Genomic DNA, 24,903 nt, shown 5'->3' with positions numbered 1-24,903 from the left:
CTACCGTACTGTGTGTGTGCTGAAAAAGATCCACTGTTAAAACAAATTCTAGACTCTGTAAATGAGCATGTTGCTAGCTACAGTGGGCCTACTTTGTTTACATGCTTGTTAACAGAGCCTATGCTGTGTACTAACATCAGGTTTTTTTAGACAGATAGCGAGCCGTGAGGAGATATTCACTGATTTTGACAAATAGTTCTTGACAACATGCGTTCTCAAGAATCACTGACTGCACCTTTTAAATCCTTTGTTTCCAATAAACAAGAAAGGACCAGATCAAATGCCTTCAATTAACTATTGTTTGAATTTCAGTTTACGGTGTGGATGATACTTCTAAGTGTCGGCTGTTCTCAATGGGATGTTATTAGATGTTTTTTCCTCTTGTGATGTGCTCCTAGGCCCTGGAGGAATATGGGACTCAGGAATCATCGGAGCAAATCAACAGTGAGCTGGAGACAAAGATGGAGGTGGCCCGGCAGAGCCTTCGGAGGGCAGAGGTAAACACTGTTTGGTTTATTTTAATTTTATATTTAAAGATTATTTTTTGGCATTTTTCAAGCTTGTATTGGATAGTACAGAGTGAGAGAAATGGGGAGACAGACAGAGAGGGGGGATGACCTGCAGTAAAGGTCCATGGGTTGGATTTGAACCCGTGACCACTGCAACGAAGACCAGAGCCGATATGGTACGCGCTCTATCCACTACGCCACTAGAGCGGCCGACACAGTTTGGTTATTAAGTTAAAAGTGTATTTCTCTGTTTTCCTCTTATCTGTGTCCAATTACTGAAAGTGGCTCCAGTACTCCCCCTACTGGCCAGGAGTGGAAGAACTATTCAGATCCTAATAATTGAGAAAGAGTTCTTCTAAACCACACTGCAGCATTAAAAGTCCTGCCTTTCAAAACCTTGCTCATGTAAAAGTATACAAAGTATTATAAGCTAAAAATCTAATTCAAAATCAGCACATTTAGAGTTACATGAAAACATTTAATTTGAAAAATATTACTGACGCTAAAATGTAGTAAAAAAAAAAAAGCCTTCTGAGATGAGGTGCAGTTAAAATGACTAGATTTCTAACCCAGTTCTAACTTTGACTACGCTCATGTCGAGTTAGATTTCTTTGTATTTGACGGTGTGAAGGTTTATTTACTATATCATATTTCCTGTCAGACGGTGAAGGTGAAAGCTGAAGCCCGTCTGGACCTCCTGCGTCAGGCCGGTGTTGCCGTGGAGACGTGGCTGAAGAGCGCCATGAACCACGTGATGGAGGAACTGGAGAACGAACGCTGGAACAACCTCAATACCCATGATCCTTCACTCTCTGTACGGACACCTACGCATTATAAACATTATGTTTGACTTTTTATTCTTTAAAAAAAACTTTATTTACTTTTTTTTTTTTTTTTTTTTTTTTATACATTCTCAACAGGAATAACATTTTGCATTCTTCAAGACAAATAAAACAGCAAGGCCACATTTACCATAAAATAAAATATTCATATCAATTAAAGATAAACTGGGTTAGAGGGTTTGAGTCTGGAAAGTTTGGAAAATGCTTGTTTTAAATGTGCTTGAAATCCACATTGACCAGACTGACATAGGGATCGTCAATAATAACTGTCTGTTTAGTTTTTGTGTTATTAATTTGTTTTAAACAATTAAGTTGATAAAAAAAATTGTATTATCTTTTCTTCAATGGCTTCCACTTTATGTGAAGTGCTGGAAAAGTTCTTGAATGTTACTCTTAGACGCCATATGAACCCTGATTTTAAGAGCACATATTATCCAACCATGTGACTCATTGTAACGTGATGTTCGGCCATGTTTGTTTAGGGGACAGCTGATCTGGACCGGGAGGACGAGGAGGAGATGGAGGACAGTGGAGAGGTGCTGGACGACAGCAGCTCCAGTCCCTCCAGCACTTTGAAGAACTATCCGCTCACATGCAAAGTCCTCTACTCATACAAGGTACCAGCACCACACACACACACACACACACAGTCAGTCAGACAGACAGACAGACAGACAGACAGACAGACAGACAGACAGACAGACAGACAGACAGACAGACAGACAGACAGACAGACAGACAGACAGACAGACAGACAGACAGACAGACAGACAGTCTCTCACTCACACCCCTATCTGTAATCTTGTCGTTTAACGACATGGTTAATGAGCGTTAGTTCTCTGTCAGAATTTTTTTTACGAACCTGACATCCCTTGTAGTTACATTCCACAACTGTTGACATTGGATGAGATGAGTGTTTGTCTGTTATGTTTTTTTTTTTTTAAACCTTACTCAGTCGTTGTTTGATCTTATTTTAATCTTTAAACTGTTTCCTTGTTTCCAGTCGTGTCAGCCTGATGAACTGACCATCGAGGAACAGGAAATCCTGGAGGTCATTGATGACGGAGACATGGAGGATTGGGTCAAGGTACAGTAGAGCTGCGTTTTTAAATTCATAGATTTCCGAGTTTTTTGGCAAAATTATTTTAATGCATTTATTTGTAGATTGCTTCCTTGTATTAAATCGTATTTTAGATTTTGAATCAATGCTAAAATTAACCATGATCTAATTCTGCGCTTTGTGTACATTGTTTTCAGACCAAAGACAAACTAAACTACCATTTGACTTTTCTGTGTTTTTGTTGTAATAATATGTGTATTTCCCTCCAGTTGACATCTTAAGTTTACATATATATTTTTTCTTCTTCTTCTTCCAGGCCAGAAACCGTAGCGGTGCGGTGGGCTACGTCCCAGAGAAGTACCTTCAGCTGCCGTCCTCCAACAGCCTGCTGAGTATGTTACAGGCGCTCGCTGCTCTGGACGCTCGATCTCACTCCTCCAGTAACTCCACTGAACCAGAGATGGAACTCCCAACACTAGGCTCTGTCAACGGGGATGCAAGTGGTGAGGGACAGGGTCATCTACACTAAACCAATGCTTATTACCCTGATATTTTATAAGTTATGTCACATTTCTCACCATGTTCTCGTGTGTACTTATCTCTTTTTCTTTTTCTAAAATTAGATCATTTTAGTTTTTGCAGACCTACAAAAGGTTAAAGGCCTACTTCACCGGTTTGAATATGAAGGTGTATTGAATTCTGAGATCCTATGTAGTATAAATGTGCAAAAAAAAAAAAAATCAGTTCATCCTAGCCTGAGAAAAGGCAGAAAGAGTGTTTTTTTTAACCCTATATTAATCTTACTGTGACATCACAGTAAGATAAATATAGGGTTAAAAAAAAAATTACTTTGTAAATATTACTGTGATGTCACAGTAGGAGAAATCACAGTAATATTTACAAAGTAAGGTTTTTTTTTAACCCTATATTTATCTTACTGTGATGTCACAGTAAGATTAATATAGGGTTAAAAAAAAACACTCTTTCGGCCTTTTCTCAGGCTAGGATGAACCAATTTCAATTTTTTTTGCACATTTATACTACATAGGATCTCAGAATTCAATACACCTTCATATTCAAACCGGTGAAGTAGGCCTTTAAACATGCTTAATGTATTTATTCTGGCCTTGACTGCTCTTAGGCATTTTACACAGGCATCAGCCAGGGCTCCTCCACCTTCTACAATTAGTTCAACACGCTGCTTATCACCAACACATCTATTCACATTTATCTGATTTTATTTATACTGTTTTTAATTCCTCTGTTAATGTCCTGTTTTCATTTTATCTGCCTAGTCCTGTTACAATTGTTTTAAGTATTTTGTTAACATTGTTAAAGCTGCTCCGAGGAACTTTCAGTTTTTGTTGATTCTTGCACCTCCTTTGGAGTAAAGCGGTAGTGTTTTTACTACGCCAGCTGTTGTTCCTAGGTGAGCGTAGCCATGACAAAGGCATTAAGAAAAACTATATAAAAATAGCATTCTTTGCGCTGATGGTCTTGTTTTCTGTTACATGTATTTCATGATCATTAGAGGGAAATGAGACTGTTTCAGAAATATTTAAAAGTATTTAAAAATATTTTATTTCCTTGTAGCACCTTTAAGAAAAATGCTAAATGGTTTGTTATTGTCATTATTCTTTTCAGTGTCGTTTGCGAAGGCGCTGTACGACTATGCGGGCCAGACGTCAGACGAGCTGTCGTTCCCCGAAGGCGCCATCATCCGCATCCTGAGCCGAGAGACGCACGAGGACGACGGCTTCTGGGAGGGAGAGTTCAACGGGACGGTCGGAGTCTTTCCTGCTGTGCTGGTGGAAGACCTGACGGGGGCCGGGGAGAACGGGGACACACACAGAGACGGCAGCGCACAGGTGGGTCAATACTGCTAGGCTTTAAACAAGGAGAAAAGATTCTTATGGCAATCATGGCTTTATCTCATCATCGCCATTTAAAATGAAAAAAAATGAATTGAATTTTCCACATATTACATGGATACAAATACTAAATAAACATAAACAATAAATAAACAAAGCATATAACAGGGGAGAACGGAGACGCACACAGAGACGGCAGCGCACAGGTTGGTTCATGCTGCTAGGCTTTAAAGAATAGAAGACCATATAGACTCAGTCCTTGTAACAGTGGTCGAGGGTTCGAGTCCAACCCGTGGCCCTTGACTGCATGTCATCCCCCTCTCTCTCTTCCCCCATTTCCACTCTATACTCTCTCCTCTCAACTGTCAATAAAGGTTAAAATACATAAAAGAAATATCTTTAAAAAAATAAAGAAAAAAAGTTTCTAATGGCAAACATGGCTTTATCTCGTCATTACCACTTTTAAAAAAAATTGTTGTGTACAAATGTTTTTATTGAATTTTTCACATATTACATGGATACAACAACAACACAATAAATTAACAAAGCATATAACAGGTAAGGTGCAGGGTAGTAGCAAGTCATAGCACAGGTGGGCAATGCTCATGTGCTTAAAAAAATATTTTTATGGCAAATATGGTTTAATCTCAACATCACCACTTTTTCTGCAGCATCTGAGATATTGATAATGTTAAGATTGGGTTGTTGTTGTTGTTGTGGCACAATGCATTCTTTGTTATAGTTGGTGGGTTGTATTTAGAAATCTATTTTTCTGAAACACTTTGCAATACTGCCTAAATGTGGGAACAAATTGGCATTGCTCTGAGAATAGTTTGGCTGGCCAAGACAGAATTTCTGCTCTGAGAGTCTCCATCAATTGATTCTCCGATTCGCCAAACGAGGCCAGTGCACGGCAACAATTACAGCTGTCACGCACCCGGAGTTAGTCACTGTAATTTTTATTTAATTTTTTTACAAAATAAAAAATAAATAAAATAATAAACCACTAAAAACTAACAACAATAAGGTGCTTGAGCTTCCTTCCTCGTACACAAATCAATCCTTCGATAAACTCAAAGACTCTGTTGATTTTTTTTAAAAGGGTGAAAAATTAAAATTATTTCCATTAACAAATGAGACAAACGGCCAGTATTGAGAACTGTCACTGTCATTTTGTAGTTTCATATATTTCCTTGTCCCGCTGTCTTCCAGGCGTCCCCGTCCCCCTTGGCGCAGAGCAGTGGTTCCCCTCGTAGCCCCTTCCAGCCCGGGCCGCTCCACAGCAGCCCCCTGCAGACGCCCACCACCTCCAGCCCTCTGTCCAGCCCCTGCTCCGCCTCGGCCTCTCCCATTGGCCGACCGCCCTCCTATCACAACGGGCATCACAGGCCGCCGCCAGCCCCGCACAAAAGCCCCTTTCAAAGTAAGACCTCCTGTTTCCTTTGTATTAAAGCTATAGTGCGTAATTTCTGTCGTACCCATGAGGAATCCTGAGTTATTACAACAACACTCTGGGTGCATCTACATGATATAAAGCCTTCGGTGATTGCCCATAGATGTTATACCTTCTGCTGTACGTCCATGTTTTTTCACGCTCCTGCGCCAGTGTCAGGGCGTGACACCAGTTTGTAAACACTTCCATACTGAGAAGTACAGAGAGAGTTTTGTGGAGCTTAATCAATTCTGTGTAAACTCATTTTAAAACGACTTGAATCTAACTGACATTCATTTATATGAAAAAGTTACGCAATATAGCTTCAAGTGTGACCTCAGCTGTTCTGTAAAGTTACTAATGAATCAGTCGGTGATGGTATTCTGTGTCCTTTTCTCTCTTCAGGTCCGACCCAAGGTTCACCTCAACCTCCCAAATACCCAGACAGCAGCTCTGGCTCCATTCGACCGGTGAGTGAACACAGTTTTATCTCTCTCTGTGTGTGTTTGTGTGTAGTTGCCAGGGACGCACTAGACTTAAAACTCGTCATTATCATATCATTGAAGAAATTTCCTGATACACTTTATAGCAATGCAGGACGCGCGAAAAATGGGGAACCCCAAATATGCTAATCAAAGCTTTTCAGAGGGGGCCCAATAAAATTGAACGTATACAATGGAGAATAAAGACATTAAAACACATTGATTGGACCATTCATGTTGTCCTTTTATATCACATATTAATCTGTTGTGCTGGTGCTACAGTTTGTCTTTAGTTGTATTTTGATTGAACCCTTGCTGTATGTTCCCAGGTGCGCGCGGCCCCTCCGCCCCCGAAGCAGCATCCTCGCGGGCAGGTCAAGCGTCGTGACGAGGTGGAGATCACGCTGGTGTGAAGCCGACGCCCTGGAGGTGACGCAGAATAAAGTAACAACAACTCTGTTTAAAACCAGCTGGGATTCTAGAGGCTCTAAATGCCTCTGAACGCAAATCCCAAAGGAAAAAAATAACAACTAAACCATGGAACCTTAAACGCCCATGAAGACGCCTGGAGGCCCCGGAGTCACTCGACACTTCTTCAACTCTTTGTCATTTCACACAACACCTCAGCGGGTCAGTGTGTGTGTGTGTGTGTGTGTGTGGAGGAATACTGTGCCTTTCTCTTAAAGATGGAGTCAGTGATTCTGTGGAATGCTTGTTATCAAAATGAGTGAAAATCTCCTTATGATCTGCTACCTGTCTGTACTGTGTGAGTTTAAAAAGCCTAGGCTGTGTATTAACACTGGATTTTTTTTTTCAGTGCACACACAGTACAGACAGGTAGTGGATCGTGAGGAGATATGCACTGTTTATGACAAAGTGATTTTGACAACGAGCGTTCTCCAGAATCACTGATTCCACCTTTAACGTTACTCTCATGTTCTCACACTCACTAACCCTGATTGACTAATTATGTCATTTTTATACCCCTTCTGGTCTGTATAGTTCGTTTTCTACATGGAAATTAATCTTTTTCAGTCCTGACTAAATGAATTGATAACTGGCAGATTATCGACTGTCAATATCTTCCATTTTCGAACACACACACTGTTGTTATTCAATCTATGTTCCTTGCTATCTCTCATAGTAAGTGATATAGTGATAAATGGTAGATAAAGTTTAAAAAGATGTTTCTGTGCAGGCCTTAAAAAATAACTTTATTATGTGACCAGGCCTTAAATACAAACACAAACAATAATGTAAAATATATAAAAAGAGCCAGGCTAGCTGTTTCTATTCGTTTCCAGTCTTTCTGTTTAGCTAAGCTAACCGGATGTGTCTTAATATTACAGGCAAGAGATTGGTTATCAATCATCTCATCTAATTCTAATTCTAAAAAAAAAAAAAAGCGTTTAGTTTTTTCAGTAAAAACCTTATCCAACTATATACAAGTGCATCTAAGAAAAATTAGAATATCATGAACAATCAGGCTATGGCACAGCTGAGGTGTTATGGAAGCCCAGGTGGCTTTGCTAGCAAAAAAAATTCAAAACCTGGTCATAATAATGAGAAAACATATTTTCTTCAATGCAGCGTTCCTCAAAACATTATCAGAAAAATCCCATTATTAATATATTATTAATAATCTTTTTATCACCTTCGTTTCCGTCACAATATGTTGTTGAGCTGTCGAGATATTTTTATTTTTTTCACAATTGGATGCTCGTCTATGCAAACATGAATCCTTCCCGGCGCTGTCTTCTTCTTCTACACAAACCAAATGTCTGGTTGTCTCCACGTTCGATCGATAACTCCAGCGGCAGCGACGGGGCTGGTCCTCCGAGCTGCGCTAACACAAAAAGGGAAAAGTGGCAATTTTATAGTTGAGTGATTGTTATGTGAGTTAGGGAGAATCTCCTAGAAAAGTTGTCTGATTTAAAAACATAAATAAATAAATAATGGATCCTTTTACTTTTTTGTTTGTTTTGTTATTATGATGGATAACTGTTTAAATCCCTGCTTGTTATATTTTAGTTTTTCTTTGCACAAAATGCTCAGAAATAAGGGAAAAATGTAGCGCGAACATACATAGTTAATTTTTTTGTTTTTCTTGTGTTGTAAAATACAGATAGATAATTGTTATTTTGACACTAATGCTGCCAGTTTAAAGGTTTTAAACTGGTGGGTTTTGTTTGTTGCAGTTGGTGACAGTTTACACTGAGGTAATGTTGCAGTTTAAAAACATGCCTTTTATTTTGTAGGGGAGGAAAAGGAAACCATCCTGAGCTGCTAGCTGTCCAATTAAAAGAATTAATAAAATAATAGGAAAAAAAAAAAAAAGTATACTGTCATAGTGAAGCACTTTTTGATGTCTTCTTATTCCTTCTCAGTATTGTGGATGCTATACGTTGTTTGACGTTTTTTTGTTTTGTTTTTGTTTACCAGCTATATTGGTATGAATTATTTCCTTTTATTGGCTCTTGCGTTATTGTTATTTAGCCTTAAATAGCCATTTGTAGTGTCTTTTTGATTGAGATGTGATATTTTGATCGTATTGTTTATATATAAAAAAAAATACCGATAGTTTACAGAGAGCTTGGAGATGGATATCTGTACAAATAATAGCACACTTTTATTTGTTTATTTTATTTTCATTTTTTTATTTGTTTTTATTAGAATTTAATGGGGAAAAAAATGTATTGAAAGCCTTTAGTTGAATTTGATCAGAGGAAAAGGGATATCCGTCGGCCAAGTCGCTGTACTTGTTGATCTCCTTGAGATTTAAATGACATCAAACTTATTTTTGAAGTTTGCATTTACCCTGTTGTATTAAAATAGGAAAAAAAAAATATTGAAAGCAATAGACTGAACTGAAGTCTCTTTTTCCCGACAGAATTTTTCGTTGTTGTTTAAACTTGCTACTGGTCCTTTCTGATTCAATGTTAATTAATAAGTCTGAATCTGAGAAAAAATTCAGCGACAAACTTGCCCACGTCGTTTTTACGCCACGTAAAGCGTTGTCACATTTACACACCAGTGGATGTTTATCTGTATTTATTGTGTACAAATAAATGTGAAATAAAGATAGCTTAAAAGAATAACAAAACAAGACTCTGATTTTATGATGTTTCTGTTTGAACTGTCCTTTTACAGCTATTCGATTTTGACAGTTGAAGTTGTTTTAATTTGTGTGTATTGTGTGATGGCCCCGCCCCCTACACTTTTGTATTCCCCCTTATTGTTATGTGTTGCCTCTTCACGTGGCTCTGAATAATAAATTGAAGCTTGCATGATGTCCAAAAAATGTATACTGATAGAGTGGTTAGGAATACATCTGGATGACATAACCTTTTACTTTCATCTTGCCTTTTTCCTTTTAAATACAGTCTATGGACCATGGACCTATAAAGAAATGCTATGGACACAACATGGGTAAAAAAAAAAATCTGTCTGAAAAAAATAAATAGATTACAATTTAATTTACAGAATCTACTCAACACTGAACTCTGCTGGCAGGAGAAGAAACTCCTAAAAATAATAAAAATAAAAATAATAAACAACTAATCAGAGGAGGTTAACTGTATGTCATACAGTAAGATACTTAAACTAAATCAGTAAACTTAATAAAATGTGTAAAAGTCGATTAAAAGCCCAAAAAAACAATGACATTTAAAAAAATAAAGGTCTTGTCGACGATACCAAAGCTTTATTGTGTTAACAGCGGAAGTGCTGTGTTTGATTCCGGCCGGCTTCACTCTGGTGTGGAAAAAAGATGGCTGCCTCGGCGGCAACGGCGAGTTCTTCCCCCGGTTTGTGTCCAAATTACGCCGTGATTTGCTCGTTTTTGGAGCGGTACGGAGCGTTACTGGACTTACCGGAGCTCACCTACCCGCAGTTGGAGCGATATCTTCGGGACACATCCTCAGGTAAGCAGAAACAAACGCACCTTCAGTGATAATGGGACCGATGCTAACAGGGGGCTAGCTGCTGCGTTAGCCTGTCGTGTGTTATTGTGTTGGTTTATTAACCTTTTTGTCCACTTAAATGTAAGTTTAAGGCGTCTGAGAGCTGCTGTTCGAAGTGGAAAATGTGTGTATGCGCATTTTACACATTATGAAGGTGTTAACCAGCCGATCTAGTCGAGCTTTCACGTCTTTTTTGAAGCTTTTGGATATTTTGTAGAGGGTTTCGCAGAGATTATGTCAAAGCGTCAGCAACCATAGCGACAACATCCGATGCAAACTTCCAAAATAAAAGCGATTTTTGGCGCTGAAGACGAGACACTGCAGGTGAATAGTGTAAATATTTTAACTTATTGATATCATGCAACTTTGCCAATTGATTAATAACATTAAAACGATTTTTTTTTGTATAGAAATGTTTTAATATGCAAATTTGTATCTCTTTAAAATCAAAAATATATGTCAGATCAAATACGGTATTTTAGTGAAAGCAACACCTTATTACGTCATTAATTCTAATGTAATATTTATTTTCTCACAATTCCTCTGGGACCAGATGTATTTCATTTATATAAAATGGGATCATCTCAGGGGATCAATACATTTTTTCTGCTTTTGATTTTTGAAATTATTAGGCACAGTAATTGTACTTCCTGTTTGCTGATTAATTATGGTTAACTTGACTAATTAATTGAGTTGGTTTCTTATCTCATGCACACCATCTTAGTGTAAATATGTTTCACCTCACATGACTTTTACCTTCTTTATTATTATAATTATTAGTATAGTATTTGATTTGATTAAAGGTGGAGTCAGTGATTCTGGAGAACGCTTGTCAAAATCACTTTTTGTCAAAATCAGTGAATATCTCCTCACAATCCACTACCTCTCTGTACTGTATGTGTGTGCGCTGGAACAAAATCCAGTGTTAATACACAGCCCAGGCTCTGTAAATGCCATGTTGCTAACTACGGTGCCCCCTTTGTTTACATACCAGTTTACAGAGCCTAGGCTGTGTATTAACAGATTTTTTTGTCAGCGTGCACAAAGCAAGTGTTCTCCAGAATCGCTGACTCCACCTTGCATATTGTATATTCTCAAATAGTGAAAGAGGCTTTTATTTATTATTTTCCCTCCATTTTGCAGCATCTGTTATTATTTTGATATTTTAAAAAAAATATCCTATTTTTACCCAATAACAATTTTGTTCCTGCATTTTTCTCCTTTATTAGAATGTCCTACTAAAGTTTCAAATTAAAAGCCTTCTGTTATCTTTCATTGTTGGATAAAAGCTCTTCATGTCTGTAGCAGCCAATAATGTAATAACAACCTGTAACATGATCATTTTTAAATGTTTTATTTAATAAAAGCAATAATTTAGTAACTTCCCAATAGTTCGCCAACATAATTGAAGCCCTAGACAGCCCTCTGAAAAGCTGCTATAGATACACGTCTACGTTAAGAAGGCATTGGTGCAATAGCCTGTATATCCTATAGGCCAATATGTGATGTATTAATTTCTATGTATTTTTTATACTGTATGATGTGTTATATGGACCTGTGTCTGCAATAAAGCTTTATATAATTTAAAAATATTTCTGAACCAACAACGTAATAACTTTTTGCCCATAATGTAAGTTATCACATTTGTAACTCTGTAGACTGCTGCAACTCTCAGGTCTTTGAAATAAAAGCTGAAGACCTTTCTGTTTCCCTTTTAACCTATACATTATAATTCATAGGAATCACAGCTACTGATTGTGATATCTCATATCTGTCCCTGTTTTTAAATCTTGCCTATAACAAACTTAGCGTTAAGTTATGCTACGTTATATAAGTTATGGAGAAACTAAAACTGTATTTTTCTGATCTCTCCTCAGTCCCAAAGTTGCTGGTTGATCTTCACATCAAGTTGCTGAGGAAAATCGGCAAATCAGTGTCAGCAGACAGATGGGAGAAATATCTAGTGAAGGTAAGACATTAACTTTGTATATAACACTCATAATGCCTTTGGAATAAAGTGTAATATGAAACAAATTTCATATTACACTTAAGCACAAACAAATGTAGCTCAATATGTTTGGTAGATTTTTTTTTTTACAAATACACCTAAAGCTGGATATATTGATTTTTTTAATAATACATTTTTGACATATTACATATTATTTCTGACCAGTGTTGGGAACGTTACTTTAAAAAAGTAATTAGTTATAGTTACTTACTACTTTTTCCAAAAAGTAACTGAGTTAGTAACTGAATTATTTTATAATAGAAGTAACTAGTTACCAGGGAAAGTAACTATTTGCGTTAGCCTACTGTAAAAAAAAAAAAAAAGTTGTATGTCAACAAATTTTGATTTTTCTGAGCAGTTTTCACAAGTCGAAATGAGTAGAACAGACAGGTAGGCCTACTTGTAGGCTACATAACCTTCAATATTTATTGCACATCAACAGACAGCAAGAGGTTTATCCTGCACTTCAAGTAGGCCTAGCCTATTTCGTTCTCAACAAAAGTAGTAGAGGAAACTGCTGAATGTACCGTGCTGATCTGCTATCACTGAAGGCCAAAAACGTCAGACTATGAAGCATGAGACGATGAGAGGAGGAGTAAGGATTTATCCTATGTTTATTTCCTTCTTTAACATGCACAGCAGCATACAGATCCCAGGAAAATAACAGTAGCAATATTCGGCTAATGATGACACGCTAAACAGCTGTTGCAACCGGCGAATCGCGGCTGTTTAATAACGTGCATAAATTATAATTTATAGAGATCGGGAAACTCCATGCACTTACTCACAAGGGCGATGCAAACAAACTCAGGGAGAGCACGTTTCAACCGTGGATTGATAGGTGGTTACTGCGGCAACGCACACGCACTCACACAACAGAGAGAGAAAGAAAAAGAAACTTCACTAAGCAGGCGCTCCGGCTGACTGACGTGACGGCGCTAATTGACAGTTATAATGTCATCCACACTGAATAAAACACATCTTAAAACAGTATAAGAAATAACAATCGCTTGTCTTGTTGTTAACCCACCGTTCTCCTTACTAGCAGTTTGTGTAGTAGGCTATGGAGCCAAGGGTGCTTTCGGATTACACAGTTTATTCAATCAATTCATAGTAACGCACCGCATTTAACGTTCAGTAACGATAACGGCGTTGTAACGACGGAAAAAGTAATTAGTTAGATTACGCCGTTACTGAAAAAAGAACGGCGTTACCTAACGCCGTTATTTTAAACGGCGTTATTCCCAACACTGTTTCTGACTCATGACTTCCATACAGTTGTTTTTAGAAAATGTCTGCTTCACTTTATTAATTAGCTTATCACAGGCAGATACTCTGTACAACAAGTTTTTTGGTTTTGCTAAAAACTGTTGCTGCATGTTGCTGCTGGAAAGGTCGAGTTGTTGGCTGTAAAAATCAAAACACTGGCGGCTATAAAGAACGCTCTGATTCTCTCTAGCAGCAACATATTTCACATCAGTCATCTGATCCATAGTTCATCTGTAAAATATTGATTTGTGCTGCTTTAAAACCAGTGGAATACGTATCTCATATCACATGGAGACCATCATGGGGCATTCACGCTGTCCATTAAAAATTATATGATTACTGTAACAATCAAAGAGGCATTTATGAAAGTGGTCGTGATTTTTCCGTCACTACATTGGGACAGTATAATAAAAGATTCAAATGTGTCATGTGTTAATTGTGGCTAGTGGAGAGGTGAGGCTTTAAAGGGGGAGCAACATACCTGTTTACAGAGCTTAAGCTGTGTATTAACACTAGATTTATGTTCAGCGCGCACACACAGTTTGGACGGTGGCAGATCCTTAGGGAATATTCACTGATTTTGCCAAAATGTGATTTTGACAACAAGAGTTCACCAGAATTGCTGTCTCCATCTTTAACTTTGATTATTGCTGAGGCAGAAGTTTTTTCATAAGTTTAATTAACCCTTTGATGCACAAGCAATGCAAAACCCTGCATTAATTTGCTGATTAAATATTGTATTTTCCTTTCAGGTTTGCCAAGATCTCAACTCAACATGGGCGTGGGAACTGGAACAGAATGGGTACAAGGAGATGACAGTGGAGAGCAAGACGGGGATACTTAAAGTAAGCACACCAGTATCTTCCCTGGTCTGACTGGTTTTCACAGATTTTTTTATTGATATAAAGAAAAGGCTTCTTTTTTTTTAACCACTAATTGCAATATATTTACCGCTTACATTTAGTTTTAGTGTCTGAATTGTGGAAATAACAAAGTTTCCGCAAATGCAGATATTAAGGAGTTGTACATCTTGTAATCAAAGTAATTGTATTGACACACTCTGCACCTTCTCTTCTGCGTCCAGTATTTGTGCGAGTGTCAGTTTGACGACAATGTTAAGTTCAAAACCGCCATCAATGAGGAAGACCCGGATAAGATGCGTCTGCAGCCGATCGGGCGCGACAAAGACGGACAGATGTACTGGTATCACCTGGACCAAGAAAACAACGTCCGTGTTTATCTGGAGGAACAGGATGATTCTGACGGGTCCTCATGGAAATGCATCGTCAGGTAGGCAGAGAAATTAAATTAATTTATTTTATTTTATTGTTCTATGTACCCAAATATTAAGCAGGTTATGATATGAAAATGCATATGCTAATGCTGTTGTATCCATCCAATCTTTTTCCTCTTGTAGAGATCGAAACGACCTGGCTGAAGTCTTGGCTTTGCTGAAAACGCAAATCGACCCCGAGCTGCTGAAGAAAGACCTTGAGGAAAAAGAGAAATTAGCAGCAGCAGCGGGAGAAGGTAATACACACACACACATTCAATGCTCTACTTAATAAGTCTGTGGGTGATCAGTTACAAAGTATTCATACCTTGGTCTTTATAACGTGTTGAAACCGGTTTTGAAGATGACATACAAGATAAGTCTTGCATGTGAACTTAACTTTATTGCTAACAAAGATTTATGTCATTTGTGAATCGAGATCATAAGTGCCATTCTTATACGAATGGCTTTTTGTGTTTCTTTACTCTACTTCACTCCAGGAATTTTACTGACTCATTTTCCTTTGTCTATGTATTATTGAGAAGGCCATTTTTAATGTTTTTTTTTCATATTTAATTCACAGGTGGAGTTAAAAAGGCTGAGACAGACACATCAGACGAAGACATCAAAGACCCCAACAAGCCTGTCTGTCCGGTCTCGCCAAAAACAGAGAATATTGAAAATAATGTGAAAGTTTCACAGAAAGATGAGTTAATAACAGAACCGTCTGATGTTAAATCAAATTCATCACTTAATGGCGTCGTCGAGGGCAAAGCCGAAAAAGAACTATGTTCAGAAAAACCCGCTGTGGACCCTAGTGACATCACAAAAGCCCAGAACATCAAAGAAGAGCCGATGGAAGTTGTGTCGGACACCAAAACGAGCAGTGAACCCGCCTCCGAAACGCCTTGTATCTCAGTTAAGGTGGAAAAGGAACAAGAGGCTAAGAAGAGCAGTGCAGAGGAGATTCAGGCTCTGAAGAACGTCCAACAGGCCAAAATCCCTTTGAAGAAACGAGGGATGAAGTTCAGTGAAGACTTTGAAAAGAATAGCGGTATTATTGTTCAAAATCCGTCTGTTTCTCAGGCGAAAGACACTCCTAAAGTTGACTCGACTCCCGAGCAGACCAAGAAAGTTTTGAGTGTAAATGATCATGTAAACGGTGAAGTACAGCCCACGGTAGACAAAAATCTGCCGAAAGATTTGTCGCGAAAAGACGCTACACAAGAGCAGACTAAAGTAGATGCTGGTAAATCTAAAGACGCCACAGAAAAACTCTCGCCATCCACAGACAAGGACGATTTAAAAGGTAAAAATGATGATTCTTGCCTTGGAGAGAAGAGCACACAGGGAGTAAAGTCGCACCAAGAAGATTTGGACAAGAAGAATGCCAATATGGAGGTCGAAAGTGATGCATCTAAAGTCAAGAAAAAAGCTCACGAGTCTCCTCCTACACCAACGGCACCGCCACCTTTAACTAAAGACGTAAATAATGCACTTGAGAAGTCGTCTAATCATGAAAAAATACAAGAATCCACATCAGCCGTTGCAAAAGAGTCTTGTAAAGCAGACAAGACGACCACATTAAAGGAAAGTGATAAAAAGTTAGCGAGTGGTGAGTCCGAGAAAAATGTCAAATCCAAAGAAGTTGAATCAAAAGATTCAAAGGAAAAACCGGCCTCTGTTGCTATGGACACATCAGTAACCAAGACAACAGAGACGAAGGGAACGGAACTGAGCGATTCTAAAGAAAAACCTACATCTGAGAAGAATGTAGAGAAATCCGATAAATTGGCGCCGAAAGAGAAGTCTGGAGTCATTAAAACAACAGATAAACAGTGTGTGAACAAAGATTCTGTCGACTCTGAAAAGTCTGTCATTAAAAAGACAGAAATAGTAAAAGACAGTGATAAGAAAGAGAGCCGTGAAGATCCACAAACTCCTGCAGTCACTAAAAAGGCTGATAAACCAATAATCAGTGAAACATCTAAAGAAAAATCCAACAAAGAAGAGAATTCTGAGTCTTCTGTTGTCAAAAAACAAGGCACATCGGAATCATGTAAACCTGATAACGTCAAAGACACACAGAAAGACAAGCCTTCCTCAGAAACTAGCGCTGAAAAACTAGACAAGACAGAAAAGCCCCAAGATTCAAAGAAAACTGTCAACTGTGAGGACAAAATGATGCGTGACGATGTAAAGAAAGTTGGCTCTACTAAGACCGCTGAGAAGGAGGCAGTGGCCCTTAAACCAGATGTGAAAAAGACACAAGAGACGGACAAAACTGAGATTAACTCGGTCGCATGTAAATCAACCGGAGACGGTTCTAAAGGGAAAGATAAACCCTCAAGTCCTGCGGAGAAGACAAATGTCTCGAAAGATGCTGAGAAGAAATCGGACAAGCTTGACAAGGAACAGGAAAAAGTGTCCGAAAAAACGTCATCATCATCAGATAGTAAGAAAGATACCGATAAGAAAAATGTGTCAGAAGAACAAACTAAAACAATTACTAAAAAAGTCGATACATCAGAAAGTAAGGATTCAAACAAGGATAAAGAAAAGTCCAAAGACCACGAAAAAACTCAAAAAGAAAGCGAGAAAATTCCCCGTATGGACAAAGACGGTAAAGAAGGGAAAGACAAACCCTCCAGTGCAGCGGAGAAGACAAAGGTCTCGAAAGATGAGGAGAAAAAATCTAACAAGCTCGACAAGGAACGGGAAAATGTGTCCGAAGAACCAACTAAAAAGATCGATCCATCGTTGGAAAGTAAGAAGGCCAGCAACAAGGACAAGGAAAAAGATAAAAATGAAAGTGAGAAACCTCCACGTCTAGACAAAGGAGCTAGTAAAGATGATTCCACAACGGATAAGCGATCAAAAACCGATCAGACAAAGGAGGATAAAGAAGCTCGTAAAGAGGGCGAAACCTCAACCAAAATGGCCGAATCTGGTCTGAAAAAAGTGGACACAAAACCCGAAGAACCAACTAAAGGTACATCTAAAACATTTGATTCATCAGACAGTAAGGATTCCAACAAGGACAATGAAAAGTCCAAAGACAGTGAAAAAATTCTCACGCCTAAAAAACGCTCAAAATGGGATCAAACTAAGGAGGAGAAAGATGCTCTTAAAGCCAGTGGAACCTCAACAAAAACGGCGGAATCTGGTCCAACAAAAGGTGACAAGGAACCTGACAGCAAATCTTTAAATGAAACGGAGAAATCGGACAAAACAAGTAAAGAACCGGACACTGAAAAGCCAACCGACGAAGAACCTAAAAGCATCAGTGTTAGTGAGGAGTCTGCTACTAAAAAAGTCCCAACAAAGGAGCAGAAAGATGCTGGTAAAGACAGTGACACCTCAACCAAAATGGCCGAATCAGATTCAAAGAAAGATGACAAAGAACCTGACGTCAAATCCTCAATTCCAACAGTAAAGGCAGATCATTCAAGCAAAGAAAAAGCGGCTACTGAAAAGCCCGCCGACGAGGAACGAAAGAGCCTAAGTGAAGATGAGGAGAATGCTACTAAAAAACAAGACGTAGCAAATGGCGGTGCAGCGATTGCGTCGGACAACCAAGAGGAAATTTCCCGTCTGAAAAGTCGAAAGAGAAGACGGCTCCCGGCCCACCGTAGGAAAGCCGAGCTACAGCGTGAGGACAAGCAAGATTCTGAGTCCGATTCAAACACGGGGATGTCGCTACGACGATCGCCAAGGATCTCCAGGCCCACGCCCAAAGCCGTGGACATCAGCGACAGGAAGCAGGAGAAAACACAGCTGGCCGAGAAGAGCGAGGAAGAAAAGGGAGAGAAGGAGAAGGAGGGAGAGGAGGAGGAGGAGGAGGAAGACGAGAAAGCTGTTCAGAAGAAACCCAGAGAGAAAAAGGTCGATCCGGAGGGTCAGGCCAAAGCTAAGGTAGGATCGCTCACTAGATGGCACCATTTACAACTTAATCAAACAGTCTCTTTGTTTTTATTATCTTATTATTAGGAAATTCACATTACATCACATCCACTGACAGTACAAATGGACATTCAGTTGGACATGATTATAAATGTTCATGTAAATAGACTAGTTTTCATTTGAACATTTATATTTAAATTATCAAGTTAGACTTAATGAACGTACTTAATTTTTTCTCTCATTGTTTCTCAGGGGAGAAAGAGGCGGAAGGTGCGTTGGTCCAACACTCGAACGCGTCGTAAAAAGAAAGGTTCTTCAGACGACGAGGAGCAGAGCGAAGAGGATTCCAGTCAGTACGAGACGGAGGAAGAGGAAGACACCAGTGATGAAGATTACAAGGTGGAACGCAACAGGAAGAGACGGAACCGTAACCGTGAGAGACGCGAGTCTGACTCCACGTCCACTGATGATGACCTACCTCCCAACGACGACCCCTGTAAACAATGTGGGCTTCCAAACCACCCTGAACTGGTGGGTTAATCACTTAAATTTTTTTATTACATTTTTATTTTGGTGATCTTTTAGAAAATAAAAAATGTATTCAAATATCTTGTACAAAAAAAAAAACATATCAAATATAAGTTCAAGAAACAGAGAGCGCCAGGGGTTATTAAACAATTACAAAGGTGGGTTACTATGGAATGTTTGTTGAAACTAAAATATTTTTATAGCCCAGGCTGTTCAGGGTATAAAAAACTATGTTCATAGCTTGATAAATGGGAGTTTAAACGTTTGCCAAAATCTCGTTTCCAGATTTTACTGTGTGATTCGTGTGACAACGGCTACCACACGGCCTGCCTGAGGCCTCCGCTCATGATCATCCCCGACGGAGAATGGTTCTGTCCGCCCTGTCAACATGTACGTACCAACCACTGCACCAAGTATTAGAGAGGAAAAATATAAATGTAATACACTGTAATAATCTATTTATATATATATATAGAAAAATATTGATTAAATATACTTATAAAATAATAATAGATTTTTTTTTTTCAATGTCCTCTGTAGAAACGGCTCTGTGACAAACTAGAGGAGCAGCTCACGAATCTTGACGCTGCTCTGAAGAAGAAGGAACGGGCCGAGAGAAGGTGAGACATTTGGTTCCTAAAATAAGAATCACCCCTTTACAGCACACGCTCATTTTTAATGTCACTGAGTCACTGTTGGGCTGTTTGAGGCCAACATTTGAGGTTTGAGGTTTGAAGTCTGGCCGAATATTTACATAGTTTGCTTTGCTATTGAGTCAGTTCTGACCGTTTTTGTATCGAAAGAAATTCAAACTGAACTTAAAATGAAATGTTTCCTTCTGTTAATTGATTTATTTAGAGACTTGAGGCAGTGGTGGATGATGCAATCTTTATTAACTAGCTTTTTGTCCTTGAAGGCCACCGTAGCTTCTGTGAATTCTCCAAAAGGGAGGGGTTAGCAAGGGAGTGTTGCAATCTAGAATCTCACCACTAGATTACGCTACAATACACCTTAGCTAACTTCACACTCCACCTTTTAAGGGAGACAGCTGTACAAAGAGTGGGCGACACAACAAGAACATTTAAAGTTCATTTCATCCTATACACATAAACTACTTCACTAATCTCTTAATGTTTCTTATCTCCTACAGGAAAGAGCGTCTCATTTACGTTGGAATCAGCCTGGAAAACATCATCACGCCCTCAGTAAGTATCTAGTGAGAAATGTACATTAAATGCCGGATTAAATATTATTAACCCTGTTGACGTTGGTAACATGATTTTGTCACCACTCTTCTCAGACTGAGGTGGAGGAGGAAAAGCCCGAGATCATAATCAAAGAAAAGAAAGAATCAAAACGGAAGAGCTGGGGACGACGGTCAACTAGGAACAAGAAATCCATCAGCTACAGGTCTGAGATAAACGTCTTAATATTTTATAAGTAAACTGCGGTATTCTATTTAGGGATTTTTTCTTTCATGAAGATGGTGATTTTAATTTTATTGCTACATGCAACTGTTTTTGTTGTTAAGATGATAAGATAAGATGTTATTGATCAGGGGAAAGAATTCATTTTACAGAGACAACCAGTAAAATGTAATTTAATTTAATGTCAATGTTTAATATTTCAGATTCGATGAATTTGACGAGGCGATCGAAGAGGCGATTGAGGAAGATCTCAAAGAAGCAGAGGGAGGAGGTGAGAGGAAATGAGTCTTAAAATAATTAAAAGCAACAGTACTGTATTTAACAAATGTTATTCTTACATGGAAAGATTGATGCCTTAATTTACATAGGAAGTCCTTACAAAATCCATAGTTTCATCAGCATGTACTCAGGACTGAATCAATTTGGCTATAAATTTAAATGATCAACTAAGAAATAGTCTGCCCCATAACCCCTTTGTAAAACTACAAAAACAGCTGTACATGTTGTATTTTTTGCAGATTAAACAAACAAAGTTTTATATTTTGAATACAGTCATCAGAGTGGTATCAATCTTTTCTTTAAAAAAAAAGTGAAAAGTGCATTTCCTGAGATCAAATAATTTTGACACATGCACTCCGTACCGAATCGATTGGGCGATAACAAAATAGTCCGATATTACACACTGTACCTTTTTAATGTCTGAGATAAATAGATACATTTACGTGTATTTTTTTCTTCCATAGGAGCGGGTCGTGGTAAAGACATGGCGAACATCACGGGTCACAGCAGAGGTAAAGACATCTCCACCATCCTGGCGTCAGACGAGGGGCAGGAGAACGGAGCGGCGCCCGTCCCACCGCCTGCCGCCGGCGGCCGCACACGCAAGAAGAAACGCCGGAGACTCAACGACCTGGACAGTGACAGCACCGGCGAGGAGGAGGAGAGCGAGGACGAGTTCAGGCTCACGGAGAGGTAGGGACGCAAATATCACCATAACACCTTTTATTTTTTTGTGTGGATTTTTCATCTTTTATTGACAGTCAGAAAGACAGATGAAATAGGGCAGAGAGGGGAATGACATGCAGAGAACAACCACGGGCCAGATTCTAACCCGTGGTCTGCTGTGAAGAGGACTGAGCCTCATGGGGGGGGACGCTCTAACCACTACACCATTAGCGCCCCCCTACCATTATTACCATAACACTTTTATCCAAAGTTGACATAGAATCAACAGAAACTCAAAGTTCCACGTACCTACTTTAACTAAAAAATAGCTCATAATAATAATAAAAAGATATTTGTTTATTTTTTCTCTCTATTTTTGTCAATTTGCAGTTCGGAGGAAGAGTTTGTGGTGACGGAGAACGACTCTGAGGCAGAATCGGAGGGAGATTCAAACAGCGATAACAGCGGAGGAGCAAAACGCCGCAAGACCTCACGACGCAAGAAAGCTCCATCGTCACGCCGACGCAGCGCCAGGAAGAGACGCAGACCGAAGGGTTACTCTGACGACGAGGAGGAGGAGACAGGGGAGGACAGTGATGAAGACGAAATGGGTAAATAGAGTAAAATAGTCAATAAGAAAAAAAAATGTGTTTATCAAACGTGCCTTTATTTCTTCTACAACCAGCTGTCAACTACATTTGAGGGAAAATAAGAGTTTTTTCGTATAAGCTCCAATGCATCAAATTTCACTATTTCTGCACTTTTCTTGATTTCACTTTGTATTCCTTTTTTTTTTTTTTTTTTTTTTTTGCACATTTGAACTTATAGAATAAGTTATTTAAAATGTTAAGGTGAAAATTGTGATATTATACATTTATTTGTCATATTGTGATAACATGTCAACTCATTTTAAGTTGTCTTTGCGAAGGTGATCCTCACATTTTTACCCTTTATTAATATTATCATTCTTGTCTGTCTGTCTGTCTGTCTGTCTGTCTGTCTGTCTGTCTCTGTCTGTCTGTCTGTCTGTCTGTCCGTGTGTGTGTCTATCTGTCTAGTAACCGAGGGCTCCAGTGAGTACAGTGACAGTGATCTGGACATGAGTCGGCGGCGGTCTCGGCGCAGCCTGAAGAAGGCGGTGAACTACAGAGAGACGTCTGGAGACTCTGAAGGATCTCAGGCCGACACCAACAGAGCCAAGATGAAACCACGGCGACGCATGGACAGCTCCGACAGCGAGGGTACGGCACTAAGACACACACACACACACACACACACACACACACATATGACAAACACTCTCACACATGACAAACGCTCACACACACACACACACAGCACATGACAAACACATTCATTCAGGTATTCAAGTCTTTTTGCTTTGTTTTGTAAAATGTCCCATCTCCCTTTACTTCTGTTGGGATAGTTTCCTGATGATACTTTTATTAATATTTTCACTCATAGAAATGTAACCTAAAATCCCTCCAGTTGAACTATTAAAGCTTCTTGCTTAGAAAAGTGAAGAAAAAAAATCATGAACCTCTTCAGCACCAAGGACAGTGACGGTGACATTAAGATACTTTTACATTATATTGTTAATGAAAGCAAACTTGAGAAGGGATACCACCTGAATAACCCTGTCTGTCTGTGTGTGACTCAATGCGTGTGTCTCAGTGTGTGTGTGTGTGTGTCTCTCTCTTTCTTCTAAAGGCATCTAACGTATTTGATCTCTTTTTCCTTCAGCGAGTGCTTCCAAAGACTCCGACTCAGACTCTAAGGAGCGTCGGGTGAAGAAGAGGAGGGTGGATTCCTCTGACGAAGACTCCCGTCAGAGACACAGACGCCCGGCGCTGAAACGCAGACGCAACGCCTCGGAACACAGCGACTCCGACGACTCATCAGACCAATCGTCAGAGGAGGACCGGCCCGTACGCAAACGTGTCAACCGCATAGACTCTGACGACAGCGATGAAGAGGACGAGGGAGAGGGGGATGAAAAGGAGAAAAAAGAGGAGAAGAAAATGGCCGACGAGGATTCAAAGGGAACAAATTCAGAGGGTGGCAAGTCGACGGAGCTGAAACCTACGAACGGACAGAGCGCGATAAAAGCTACGGGCGCTACTAATGCTACTACCACTCCACAAGCGGATACACCCAAAAACATCAGTGCTTCTGTTGCCGTGGCGCCCAACGGATTGGAGATTCCGGCGGCGCAAGAAGATGACGAAGACGATCTGTTGGGAGTCACAGACCTCGTGGACTACGTCTGCAATTTGTAAAGAAAAATGGAAGAAAAAAAAACACAAAAAACGCTGTAATGTTTAATTTTTTTTGTGGTATTGTATTTTTATATTGCTTAACTTTATTATCCCCCCCTCCTCCTGCCTACTACTACCCGCCAACACCAACACTTCCAAGTCGTACCTTTTTTAAACTTGTGTCGAAACTGGAGCGAAGAACTGGATCCCTCTGCTGTCCCTGTGGGATTGTATAACGAGTTAAAGGCACCGACAATACCAACGAAAAAAATCTGTTCTGATCCGTTGACCTGCTAAACCATTACGTCATCATCCAGCGCCACTGCCAAAATGTCTCCTTTAAAAATGTGTCACTCACTCACTAATTTTTTTTTTTTTTTTTTTGTACAAATCCAAGACTTTCAACTCATGTTAGCTCCTGTGCTCCTCTGCATTTTAATGGTAAAAATTTGGCACTGAGATTGTTTATTGTGTGGGAATTATTTTTAAAGATTTGCCTCCTGTATGTATGAATTATAAAACATTGGGACTTTTTTTTTTAACTTTTTTGTTTCAATAAGTCATTCCATATTTGATTTGAAGTTCTCAGCATCTGTTAAAAACATTATTTTTGGTTTTACATTTTATCCGTTGAAAGACTATTTTGACATTTCTAGGAAAAAGTGCTTTTTTTTTTACAAGCCTTTAGGCCGAGTTTGAAGACAAGATTGAGACCACTGCTTTGTATAACTGCTAGTTAGCTTAGCACAACTTCATATTTTCCGTTAGATAAGCTAGGGAGCAACTTCTAGGCTAGCTGTTTCCCCCCTGTTTCCATTCTTTGCGCTAAGCTAACTAGAGCTAACATCAATCTTCTCATTTACATATCAATATAAACACTAGGGATGGGTGTCGTTAGGATTTCATCATTGCCTACATCAAAACTGACACCGATAATGTGGAAAAGATTTAACATTTACTCTATTTTTATGATACATTTTTGGCAGAAATAAAAAGTAAGATTGCTGCAGTCTCCTAGCAACAGCAGCCCTCAGCGTTCCAAAGCAAAGTTCCGGATGCAGTTTTAAAAAGATCTGCTGTAATTTTTATAGTTTTATTTTAACTAAACGTAATTTCAAACGTAATCGGGATGGA

The 24,903-nt window shown here is 39.1% G+C and overlaps 2 protein-coding genes across 2 annotated transcripts in view; both read left to right on the top strand.

Moving 5' to 3' along the window:
• Positions 1-9,260, top strand: part of LOC307260316 (F-BAR and double SH3 domains protein 2-like) — a 38,750-nt gene extending 29,490 nt beyond the window's left edge. Inside the window, exons 12-20 of the mRNA XM_080040526.1 lie at positions 399-497; positions 1,171-1,323; positions 1,834-1,968; positions 2,355-2,438; positions 2,728-2,914; positions 4,056-4,279; positions 5,495-5,705; positions 6,120-6,184; positions 6,526-9,260. Of these exons, the coding sequence (XP_079896652.1) occupies positions 399-497; positions 1,171-1,323; positions 1,834-1,968; positions 2,355-2,438; positions 2,728-2,914; positions 4,056-4,279; positions 5,495-5,705; positions 6,120-6,184; positions 6,526-6,609 (1,242 nt within the window). The 3' untranslated portion in view covers positions 6,610-9,260. The remainder of the gene's footprint in view (positions 1-398; positions 498-1,170; positions 1,324-1,833; positions 1,969-2,354; positions 2,439-2,727; positions 2,915-4,055; positions 4,280-5,494; positions 5,706-6,119; positions 6,185-6,525) is intronic.
• Positions 9,261-9,965: 705 nt separating this feature from the next.
• rsf1b.1 (remodeling and spacing factor 1b, tandem duplicate 1) lies at positions 9,966-24,412 on the top strand (the record flags this gene model as incomplete). Its single annotated transcript, XM_080040884.1, has 16 exons — positions 9,966-10,119; positions 12,036-12,127; positions 14,188-14,280; positions 14,520-14,725; positions 14,853-14,965; positions 15,292-18,623; positions 18,864-19,142; positions 19,425-19,529; positions 19,680-19,759; positions 20,290-20,344; positions 20,440-20,549; positions 20,770-20,837; positions 21,310-21,538; positions 21,902-22,122; positions 22,570-22,752; positions 23,255-24,412. The coding sequence occupies 16 exons, from the start codon at positions 9,966-9,968 to the stop codon at positions 23,788-23,790; spliced, it is 5,856 nt and encodes a 1,951-aa protein (XP_079897010.1). The 3' UTR covers positions 23,791-24,412.
• Positions 24,413-24,903: the final 491 nt, after the last annotated feature.

The sequence above is a fragment of the Ammodytes marinus genome, assembly GCF_949987685.1.
Source record: "Ammodytes marinus genome assembly, chromosome: 14".
Lineage (NCBI taxonomy): Eukaryota > Metazoa > Chordata > Actinopteri > Uranoscopiformes > Ammodytidae > Ammodytes > Ammodytes marinus.
The sequence above is the reverse complement of the archived record's forward strand: the minus strand, read 5'-3'. Positions and strand labels throughout refer to the sequence as shown.